Source organism: Pongo abelii, chromosome 13, assembly GCF_028885655.2.
Source record: "Pongo abelii isolate AG06213 chromosome 13, NHGRI_mPonAbe1-v2.0_pri, whole genome shotgun sequence".
NCBI lineage: Eukaryota > Metazoa > Chordata > Mammalia > Primates > Hominidae > Pongo > Pongo abelii.
Window position 1 is genome coordinate 45,007,309 of NC_071998.2, and position 12,156 is coordinate 45,019,464.

Here is a 12,156-nt window from a genome sequence, read left to right on the forward strand (position 1 = left end):
TTTTTTATCACTTGAGTAGTTTATTGAGGCATTACCATTTATGATATGTGACATTGTTGCAATATATGTGAGAAAAGATTTAACACATTTGTTATGATTTATATCTTAATTTGATAAGGCTTACTGGTTTAAGTAAGTTTTGCCTTGATTATAACTTTTTAAAAAGTAAAGTGGTTGTTTGTACACGTGTGTTTGAACCTAAAGTAGGAAGTCCAGTTCATCAAATATTTCCTGTATTCATAAATGAAATTCCTGTTTAATGGCAACCTTGTCAGTAGGGGTATTAACAGTAATATAATAGTATGCAAATTTTTCTTCCTTTTAAACATTAGCTAGCATCTAGCAGCATCAAATGAAATGTCTCTCGTTGACTAGCATGTGATATTTACATGCTTTATCTTCAGTATGGAGCTGCACTCTTCAATACTGTAGCTGTCTGCATATCACCTTTAAAATTAAAATTTAAGTTAATTAAAATTAAATGAAATTACAAGTTCAGCTTCTCAGTTGGACTAGCCACATTTCAAGAGCTCCGTAGCTGTTGTATTGAGTAGTGCAGAAGAGTTCCATCATTGCAGAAAGTTAATGGACTGCATGTGTATGGAGGCTCGTAAGACTGCTTTGCACTCCTCACATCTTTCTGAATTTTCACTTCACAAGTATTTCACCTGCACATGAGTTCTTTTGGGACATTTATAATAGAAATAGCCAGGCAGAAAGTTGTGATATTAACCTAATGCTTTCTTGTGGTTTATACCACATTTTAGGTAATATATATTTGCATGGTGATTTATATACAACTTTGCTTAAGGGCATTTTCTTCTTTCCCTCCAAAAAATTCACAAAAAGGCATTTGGGTAGAAATCAAAGTGAAAAGTTCATATGAACTCTTGGTAGGTAGAAGTCAAAATGAAAAGTTCATATGAACTATTGATTTAAAGAACTATATGTGAATTTCATTTATTGCATCACACTGAATGATGCTAGGATGTTTGAAAAGACAGTTAATATTATAACCATGTGTTTTATGTCCTGATTGGTAACTCATATTATTGCTTTTTTAAAATTAATCCCTTCTCTTCATTTAGAATTTATCTGTTGCAGTTAAAATAATAATAGTCTAATTATTCAATATTGTTTTACTCAGCATGGGCGTTTATGCAGTGGAGACCACATTCTAAAGATTGGTGACACAGATCTAGCAGGAATGAGCAGTGAGCAAGTAGCACAAGTCCTTAGGCAATGTGGAAATAGAGTTAAGTTGATGATTGCAAGAGGTGCCATAGAAGAACATACAGCACCCACTGCTTTGGGCATCACCCTCTCCTCATCCCCAACTTCAACGCCAGAGTTGCGGGTAAGTAGTTAAGAGTAGTTAATGTGAAAGTCAGAGAAATAGCACTTAGATGACGACAGTGATGTTTACTTAGAAACTAGACTTACTAATGTTCCTATATTAGTGCTAAAGAATGGAACGAAATTCAAATGTAGGGATGCTTTAGCACTAATAATATTTATTAATCAGGAATAATGTGTAAAACAAATGAAAAATAGGTTGCTTAAACATGCTGGATTATTTTACATTTTTATTTAAGCAGCATATTTATGAGGAGAATGTTTTAAAGTATGGATAAAAGTTTAAAAATTGTTTGGTACTGATACCTAAAATGTTTAATTCTGTTTTTCTCAGTTAGAAGACTCTCTGTAAGGTGGGTCATAGTTCTTATCATTCTCTTTCATCAACTTTCCCATTAGTATTTTTGTTTTTGTTTTGAATGTGTGGAGGTTGAGGAGTGGGGGCAGGCTTGGTGAGTATGAATAAGGCTTACTAAAACCTTTTAGTGTTATTGTTTTAAAGTATGTAACTGTTTTCAGATTTGTAATAAGTAGTCATTATTCTGACCCAGTTATATAATTTTTTAAACAAAAGTTATTCTTTTGGTGTTATAACAAAAGCTTTATTCATATGCATAGCATTCCATCCTTGTCAACTCGATATGAAAAAAGCTAGAGAATTTCAAAATTATTGGCAAGTAGTGGGTATCTCAGCAGATTTACAGGTCACAAGACTACAGAGGATAAATATCTACAAAATAATTTATCCAGAAATCTCTTAAATATTTAAGAAGAGAATTACACCCAGTTTCTAGATAAGCCTTATAGTAAATACAAGTCCTATATTCTTTTCCCATAGATGTAAAAAATCTATGTTTTGTTCTATTAAAGTTTTTTCTAAGCAATTGCTACAAATTCTTTTTTAATATCCTAACCTCCTCCACAAGCCCTTTAAAACTTAATTAGAACACTTGTAATTTCCATGATTCTGTTGTTTTTAGGATTGAATTTGGTTGCTATTTTTTGCAAAGAGAAAGAAGTAAAGAATGCTTGTTTATGAAAGTGTTTAAATGGCATTCTTTTATGGTAAACAAAACATTTTATTCAGCAATATATAAATGAATGCAATACCGAAAACCACTTGATGTAATTGAAAGCTTAGAAAAATATCTGTTCTGTGCATATCATCATTTCTGAAGCTTGTGCCCCTTTTAAAACCATTCGATAGTCAAATTGCCACTCTCTAAAATAGCACTCGCATAAGTCTTATTAAAAATAGAAAACACATTTGTTTCAATTGAAGCAGATTTCATCCTGTCATTTTCTTGTAATTATCTAAACTTTAAACTTTTGCTAAGTTTGCACAGATAATTATGTGCAATGAAAAAAAAAATCAAACTTTACTGTAAAATTATATCTCATTTAAGTGGACTGTCAGAGTTTGTTTAAAGAAATTAGAAAACATCAGCTAGCCCCAACCTGACTGTCCATTAGAATCTATAGCTTTGATTTTTTTGTGCCCTTCTTAAGGTTCTCTGTAGGATCTGCTGACACCATGCTAATACATAGTACCAATAGCTTATTGATGATATATTGTACCAATCAACTAATGCTTAATTTTAGGGAGACTTGCTCTTCAGTCCAACATAGAATTTGTAACAACTCTACACATTAGAAAAGGTGGCATCTGAGAAACCCACTTTCAGTTATCTCAGGATGCTGAATTATGAGGAATTATGAGGAATAAGGAATTAAGACATGTAGAGTCTTAATTCTGAGTTACACACAAACTGCTCAATAAATGGTAGCTGGTCTAGTTGTTGTTATTCTTTTCCTGATAGACAGTTGACCAAAGTGATATTTTCTTTCTAGATGAAGTGGCAAAGCTAGATTTAACTTGTTGATCTGAATTCATAACATTAGCTCTTTCAGATATACTGCATCCTGACGTCTCCAGAAATTAAGATGAGCCATCTCTGAAAATAGAATTTGCTAAAGAAAAAACCTGTTTGATTTAAAATTTATTGTATGCAAACAATAATGTATTCTCTGATAAGGGAAGGTTCAACCTTATTCCTGAAATCCCTTTCTGAGCAAAAATATGATGATGCCTATCCCTGTTTTCAGGATTAAAGGAATCGTCTCTACTATAATTCTCTGCTAGACAATTAAAGTAGGCCTGTGGCTTTATTTTATTGTGGTTTTTTTGTTTGTTTGTTTGTTTTTTGTTTTTTATTTTTTTCATATTATTTCACTGTATATTTATTGATTTTATTTTAGGTTGATGCTTCTACTCAGAAAGGTGAAGAAAGTGAGACATTTGATGTAGAACTCACTAAAAATGTCCAAGGATTAGGAATTACCATTGCTGGCTACATTGGAGATAAAAAATTGGGTAATTTTAAACATTAAATATTCTTTTAAACTTGATAATTACCTCTGATATCTATCTCTTATAAAATACTGAGTTGATATTACATGTTTCAGATTGTTGGATAAACTGGTTGAAAACTTCCTTAGGAATAATTTAGTGTAGGTGACTCATATTGTATTTAAGACAGACAAAACAATTATTCTTTAGCCTGTGTTTCTACTAGATGATACGTATTTATTCTGAATTAGAGCTTTATAGTTGGAGAATCGAAGATGGATATTCTTTGAATGTGCTTTGAAAATTGTGAAAAATAAACTATTTCTAATCTTAGAACCTTCAGGAATCTTTGTAAAGAGCATTACAAAAAGCAGTGCCGTTGAGCATGATGGAAGAATCCAAATTGGAGACCAAATTATAGCAGTAAGTTACACATTTAACAATAGCTTTGTTAATTTTCATGGTTGAGAATTGTATTCTCCTAGTTTACTTAGTTTTGAGAGCTAGAGTTAACTCTGTACTAATTTAAGCTTTTTTGGTGACTTGAGGCTATTATTACAATTACCCTTTCTATTATTTTGTGGAAGTAAAATAAGGGCATTGGATATAAGCTTTACTCATCTCAGTTCCAAACGGGAGACTTCCTTCTTGAATAATTCCTGATATATCTAATTTCTGGTTGTAATGAATTTATTACATTAATATTACACTTATACTTTCCTTGAAGATACTCCAAAGGTAGAGACCAGATGTCCAGTACCTTTAGGGTATTGGAATATGAATTAGGGATGCCTGCATTGTTTTTTTTTTTTTTAATCAGCAGAATGATACTGTTATTGTTGGCTTTATGGCCAAGGCTGCTTTCAGCCCTGAGGATATATAAGAATGAAAAAAACCAAAAAAAACAAAAACTAGCTTCTTGTAATTAGTTCAAGCTATCATTGTTATCATTGTAACATCAATGTGTTTTAAACATGGCTATTCAAGGCACTGTACAGAAGAGCCCAACTTTAATTTCAGTGTTCAGTTGATACCGGACTCCCCAGACTGCAGCCTGAAACAGAAATTCAAGAGACCCTGCACCAAAACTTCCTTATCGAATAAGTTTAAAGGAAAACTGCCTACAACATAGTCTCGCATGAATTCACAGTGCACATAGAAAAATTGAAGACAGCTGGGCGTCTTCACTGAGCTGGTGGCTCATGCCTGTAATCCCAACACAGGCAGATCCTCTCTCTAAAAAAAAAAAAAAAAACAAAAAAAACAAATTGCTGGGCATGATGTTGTCTGCCTGTAGTCCTAGCTACTTGGGAGGCCAAGGTGGGAGGATTCCTTGAGTCTGGGAGTTCAAGGCTATAGTGAGCTATGATTGCACCACTGCACTCCAGCCTGGGCAACAGAATGAGATCTTGCCTCTAAAAAAAGACAAAAAAAAAAAAAAAAAAAAACCTGCAATAGAGAAACCTTTTTATCTGTTTTACCTTAGTGTTTACTAAACTTTTGTAATTGTGAGGTCTTTGTTTTTCCAAACATATATTCATATTCTTTGAAAGACATCTTGAGAGAATGCTGATTTATCTTAATAGGTATTTGTTTATGCTTAAGTTTCTGTTGTTCCCTTAGAATCTTAATAATAGTGAGAAAGTAGGATATTAAGGTAGAGGAGTCCTTATTCATAGCAATGTTATTCACACTCGCCACGACATGGAAGCAACCCAAATATCTACAAATGGATAAACCAAATGTGATATATATATATATATATATATATATATACACACACACATATCATATCATATACACACATATTGATATATATACACACATATTGATATATATACACACATATTGATATATATATATATCAAAATGTGATATATATATCTCCAGTAGAATGTTATTCAGTCTTTAAAAAGAAGGAAATCTTATCACTTGCTTCAGCACTGAAAAACCTTGAGGACATTATACTAAGTGAAATAAGTCACAAAAAGACAAATACTGTATGATTTCACTGATATGAAGTATCTAAAATAGACTTATAGAAACATAAAGTAGAATAGTGGCTCCTAGGGACTGGGGAGAGGGGAAATGAGGAGTTATTCAATGGGTATATTTCTGCAGTTCTGCAAGATGAAAAAATTCCGGATACCTGTTGCACAATAATGTGAATTTACTTAGCACTATTGAATTGTACTATTCAAAATGGGTAAGATGGTAAATATTGTGTTTTTCTACCACGATTTTAAAAAATAGAGGAGTTCTTTATCTCTCCCTTTAAGTCCACATTATAACTCTGAATCTTCTTGGGTTTTGTTCTGTGAAACTCCTACCTACACCTGTTCACCTCTTCAGATCTACGCTAAAGATCAAGTTGTGCTTGTCACCTCATCTGGCTATATGCCTAAAATGAGCTTTCTCTGTGTATCTCCATTTTACCATACAATGTAAATGAATTACTGTACATTTTTTTGTTTTGAGGGAAAGTGAAAGACAGAAGGAATAGATATGGAGTCTAAATCCGTATCTGATGCTGAATTACAGATTGAAAGCATAGCTAATTTACTCTTTTTTCTCCTAAGTTATCTATATTAATCAATTAGAAAACTTTTAAAAAAATAAGCTTGATTGAAATGTAATTCATATACCATTCAATTCACGCATTTAAAATGTACAATACAATAGCTTTTAGTATATTCACAGAGTTGTGCATTCATTACCATGATGAATTTTAGAACATTTTTCAGTACCCTAAAAACATTTTCAGTACCCCTTAGCAGTCACTTTCTCCCCCATTCTCCCAATCCTAGGCAACCACCAATCTACTTTCTGTCTCTATGGATTTGCCTATTCTGGATATTTCCTGTAAATGGAATCATACAAGATGTGGTTCTTTGTGACTGACTCCTTTCACTTATCATAATGCTTTCAAGTTTCATCTGTATTGTAACATGTTTCAGTCTTCATTTCCCTTTATTGCTGAATAATATTCCTTTATATGGATATACCATATTTTATTTACCCATTCATCAATTGATGGACATTTGGGTTGTTTCTACTTTTCAGCTGTTATGAATAATGCTGCTGTGAACATTCATGTACAAGCTTTTATGTACATATATGTTTTCATTTTTCTTGGGTGTATGCTTAGGAGTGGAATTGCTGAATCTTATGATAATTCTGTGTTTTACCAGTTACCAAACGTCCTGATTCAGTTTCTTCACTTACAAAGTTGGGATAAGGAAACTCCTCTTGTGTGATATTCAGGAAAGCCAAATGAGTATTTTATTGACAATATCTGATAGCAGATATCTGATAGCAGTTTAATAATTAAGCAGATATTATTTATTGAGGGCCTATCATTGAAAGAGTCTCATGATAACTTCCCCCTAAATTTGTCATTATCTTCATTCTTATATAAGTGGAATCTCAAATATAATTGCTCTTAGGCAAGGTCAGTGATGAAGGAAATTGTTGATGCAAAGGTGGAAGAATCTTTTCTCTGAATTGTTTTCTTGCTTTCAATAAAATCACTTGACTTCACTCATCAATATTCTGATTTTTAATTTTTAGCAAACATTCTTTTACTACAAAGATATAAGCATTTTAAATTCCTGGAGAACATCATGCAATGCTTTTGAACATGTATTAATTTTTTACTAAATATCACCATCTTGTGGACTTCTGAGATATTTGCAGTAATGTTCTTCACATCCAGTTGCATTTTCACAACTGCAGTCTTTGTCTATTATTTGTTCGATTTTTGTTTTGACAGCAGCTATTAGGAGTATAATCTTTTTATTTTGTAGTTGTTGAAGTGATGAGATTAAGAAATTATTTCTTACTATTTTGAAGAGTTATTTTGTAACTTAAAAATATTTTGTTATAAGCTTCTTGTTTTACACATTGTGTTCTGTGGACCCCTGGGTCAACAGGGTTTCACTGTAGGCATTACAGTGACAAGGAATAGACTGAATGTCTCCATTTTTCCCATTTCATATGTTGGTATTCTTTAAATAATTTGACTATTTGACAAAAGGACTCTGTTGTTTTTTCAAAAAGTTGAACAAACTTGTCATTAGATAAAAACATACACTCATTCTTTTTAGTTTGATATTCAATATCTATGCTAAAAGCAGTAGGAAATTATAATTGATAAAAAAATTATTAAATAAGCATATAAATAAGGAAAAGTGTCAAATGTTGCCTTTGGTTTTCTGTGACTGTGTTCATAGATTGAAGTTCTCTCTTTATATGTATAGGATATGTTGGAGGAGGCCCTGGCAACCTAGGTTGAGTACGCTCAGGGGCCAGATTTTGTAAGTTGTTCCAACTAGTATTTCTCCCCTGTAATTGTTCCTGTTAATTGTGGTGTCTGCAGTGCACACTATGAGGATGTTGGCTCTCTTCTTTTTTTTTTTTTTTTAAACCTTGGCCAGGTGGTCTTGAACTCCTGGGCTTGACAGATCCTCTCGCCTCTGCCTACCAAAGTGCTGTGATTACAGGTGTGAGCCACTGCACCTGGCCTGGATCTCTTCTTTTCATGAGATAGCGCATAGGCAATTTGCTGCCATTATACTACCTAGTTCTACTGCACTCTTCTCTGTGGTACCATGGGTTCTGAACTGACTTCTTGACTTTCTTGTGATAAAGGGGAACCAGAGCTAACCAGGACCTCTTAGGCTTCAGTGACTTTGGCTCATATGTAGTATGGGTGTGATTATATTGAACAGAAACCTCTCCCACGAAAGCCTTGGAGATTTTTATGTTTATTACTCACTTCTTTACTCTTTTAGTAACCAGCTTCTGAGTATCTTCCCAGTAGAAAGTGCCATGTGGTATAATTCTTGGAAAATAGAACTTCTTATTTCCGTAATACAGATGAAGGTAACTAAGACATTTGAACAGAAGTCTAGGTTTAAAAGTTCATGACTGTTCCATTATAGCAGTTTCTTCTGTGCTAGTAGTATTCTCTGTCATTTGAGTAAGGAATACATTTTAAAATCCAAGTCATCAAGTTCAGAAGATAAAGGAAAAAAATGCATTTTTAAACATATTTTAAGTTGTTATTAGATAAACAAAATCATACACATTAGATTTTTCTAAATAAAACTTCACTTTTAAATAGAATTGAACAATAAAAATGTTTTGCAGATGAAAAACAGCCTAAAGTTCTATGCATTTTATGAATTTTCATGGAGCCCCAACGTGGAGATTTTTGCCATTTTTTTCATTTATTACTGTGAGAGTAAATAACATGTTCATTTATTTTACATTAATTTTTGTCTTTAAGGTTTAAAGAATATAAAATTTGAACAAGGTTAAAAAGCCTTCTCATAGAAACCACTCATAATAGCCACTAATAATAGTTTATGGTTTAAAATTTAGAAAAATTCTATGTATTTATGTTTAAATAGCATCATATTATATTTGCCTATTCCTTTTTATTTTACTTAAAAATTTACCTGGGAGAGGTAGTTATGTAAGCACATGTAGGTCTGTTGTGATATATTGAAGCAGGCTTAATCATGGATCATTATGTTGTTTACAGTTTGTTGTTACAGACAGATTATTACATACTACCTTATATTTCTTTTAAGGACATGAAACATTTAAATTCTATTTTGTTGCTGTAATACTATTATTTAGATTTGAATTTTACTTGTTTTGTTGCTCAGCACTGTATCTTGTATACTATAGATTTCTTACTTTGAATTTAAATCCAATTAAACTCTCATTTGGCTAGAGTGTTTTGAGTAAACTTTACAGGAAGAGAATGTTTTAGTGGACTTTCTAAACTTTTTGTCTCTGAGAACCTCTTGTGTTGACTTCTTATATTTTGACTAGTTGGTGATAACAAATATGTTGGACAAACAGGATTTATTAGGTATAATCTTAACTTAAAAAATTTTGTCATCAACTGCCCCTTTTAATTTTTAGTGGGGAAGGTTCTTCCCTTTCCCCTAGAAGAAATCTTAGGCAAGTCTTCATGTCTTAGGGTATTCTTGTAGAGTAAGTTATCCTGCGGCCAATCAAAATAATCAGACACAGTTGCAAATTAGTAATTAAATTTTTTCCATACTAAATAATAGTCTAATTTCAAATGAACCCCCTGGCATATTAGAAGCCAGCTATGAACTGATGGCTTACCTAGAGATAGAGGGTATATCACTCAGTCTGTCTCTCCCCACCTAATTTTTCTTTTATACCCACACCTTATTTTGGCTTTTATGGTGTAAAAGTTGAGAGAAGAGAAGGAAGAAGGAAGGGGCATTTTGTCTTTGACTGCTGAAAGATGGCTTTGTGCTAAGTGAGCCTGGCAGATGTTCAGAACTGACTATCTCTGAGGGTTTCTTCTTGGGCTCTTGGAAGATTCCAGTGGAGATATATTTGGCTTAACTTTCCATGAATAACAGATGATGGATTTTCAATGTAGCTGACTCTTCTTCCCACTGGCCCCTGATTTCTCAGCAGTCTGTTTCATAGATTGTCTCTTTTGAGTCTCATCATTCCCTTGGAGTCCTGTGGTAGGTTTCAAAATGACTTGAGCCTGGCTCACTCCTGTGTGATCTATGCCCAGACAAAGTCAGGGAGGTGAGCAGCTCCCTACATAACAGAAGTTTCCTCTGGCTCCACTGTCAAAGCAGCTAAACAACCTCTTCCTTACCCTCCTGATGACATTAGACACAATCTGCTGCATTGCCTCTTCTGCAGGTGACTTTGGACTTGAAGTCAAGGGGGAAATACCTGGGTGGGTAGGGTATAGCATTCTTTCCTCTTAAAAAAAAAATCTTCCTCTTAAATTTTTCTTAACATTTAACAACACTTAGCTCTTTTATGCCCTGAATGTGTGTGAATTGTAGTTCTTTACCACCTAGTTTAAATTTCTGCTTGGTCGCCCTTTTTACAACTTGCTTTGGTATAGGATATTAATAATCATAGCATCTCAGGCACAATTTCTGTTTTCTCATACATCACACTAAGTATAAGATTCTTGGTTTGTAATTTCTTTACCACAATTGTACAGATAACCTAGTCTCTCTCTTTGCTGCCTAGAGGCTGGTAGATCTTTTTTCTTTTTATCTTTGAAATATGAGAATTTTACCAGGATACATTCAGGTGTGAGGTTTTTCTTTTTTAAATTTCTCATCATTTTCTATTTTTTCATGTGCCTTTTTCATTTGTAGAGTTTGGTAAGTTTCCCTTCTCCCTATATTTCTTTGATTTTTCCCCCCTCATTTATCATCTTCTCCTTATAATTTCTTTTATTAGTGTGTTGGATTTCCTAGATCAGCCTATGAGTCTCCAGCCTTGTTTCTGATCATTTTTTATCTGTTTATTCCTTTCCTCTGAGATATAGGAAAATTGCATGCATGACCTGGACTTTGTTTTTGCAGTACTTAAAATCTTGTTGACTGCCTTCATTGTAAGTTTTCTTTTTCTTTTTTTTGGGGGGTAGATACTTGTTTCTTCTTTGTAACTGTAATTCCTGCTTCCATAAATACAAGGAAATGTGAACTATTTTGATAGTAAGTTTCAGGAAATATCTTTTTTCCTGTTCACTGCAATAACAACTTCATAGGAAGATACATGCACCGATCTTCAGTGTGCAACCTGCTTTTGGACCGTGATATCTTGTTTCACATTCCATGACCCTTGGTCATTCTCAAAAATAACTGGGCTTGTACAGATAGAAGTTGAGATGGGTTCTGCTGCAGATTGTATGGTTTTTTTCCAGATGATTTAGAAACTGACAAAGTGACAGGGAAGGGGAAAGTTTAAATTTACTGTAGCTTCACTTGATTCATTTGTAGATTAACAAAATGAAGAGGAAACCAGTGGTAGAGGATCACACTGGGGGATTTTGCCTCTGTTTTTGTTTTCTGTGTTTGCTCTGATAGCCAGGAGTTATTTGGAGTTGTGTGTGTGCTTGTGTGCACACATGTGTGATTAAGGTAATTTTTATTACAAATAAAGTAATTCTGTGCTATTACATGCAACCCAGCTTAGTATGGCCTTTAGTACTTGGTGTGTTTCTTGGAGTTACTGGTTAAGATCCACATATACCATCTGACTGCCTTATTTAATGAGAGGGTGTTTTTTGTTTTTTGCTGAAGTTTCTTCTTACAGACCAGACAGGCTGTTCCCACACATACAGAGATTCAGTTGGCCTGCCTTTGATCCGGCCATGCGCAGACCATTTCTAGTAGAAGTTCCTCCAAGTTGCTGGTCTAAGGACCTTGGTGCTTCTTTGGTTTCCAGTTTTGTTGCAGTATTTTCTCTGTTCTATTTTGTTAGTTTTTCTAACAGGGAATCAGCAGGGTGGAGATAGGGAGAAAGAACAGAGCCAGATACTTACGTTCAAGTCACCATCCAGCTCAGAAGTATCATAGAAGGTTTAAGGAGCTGACAGAGTATGAGATTTTCATCTACATCAGAGGTTTCTGGATTTT

At 33.6% G+C, this 12,156-nt stretch overlaps 1 protein-coding gene across 40 annotated transcripts in view; it reads left to right on the plus strand.

Moving 5' to 3' along the window:
• The window catches only part of MPDZ (multiple PDZ domain crumbs cell polarity complex component), a 180,104-nt gene that overhangs the window by 58,412 nt on the left and 109,536 nt on the right, over positions 1–12,156 (plus strand). For all 40 annotated transcript variants that reach the window (XM_024252173.3, XM_054519889.2, XM_024252164.3 and 37 more), the window contains 3 exons: positions 1,148–1,357; positions 3,616–3,730; positions 4,041–4,129. In XM_024252173.3, the coding sequence (XP_024107941.1) occupies positions 1,148–1,357; positions 3,616–3,730; positions 4,041–4,129 (414 nt within the window). The remainder of the gene's footprint in view (positions 1–1,147; positions 1,358–3,615; positions 3,731–4,040; positions 4,130–12,156) is intronic.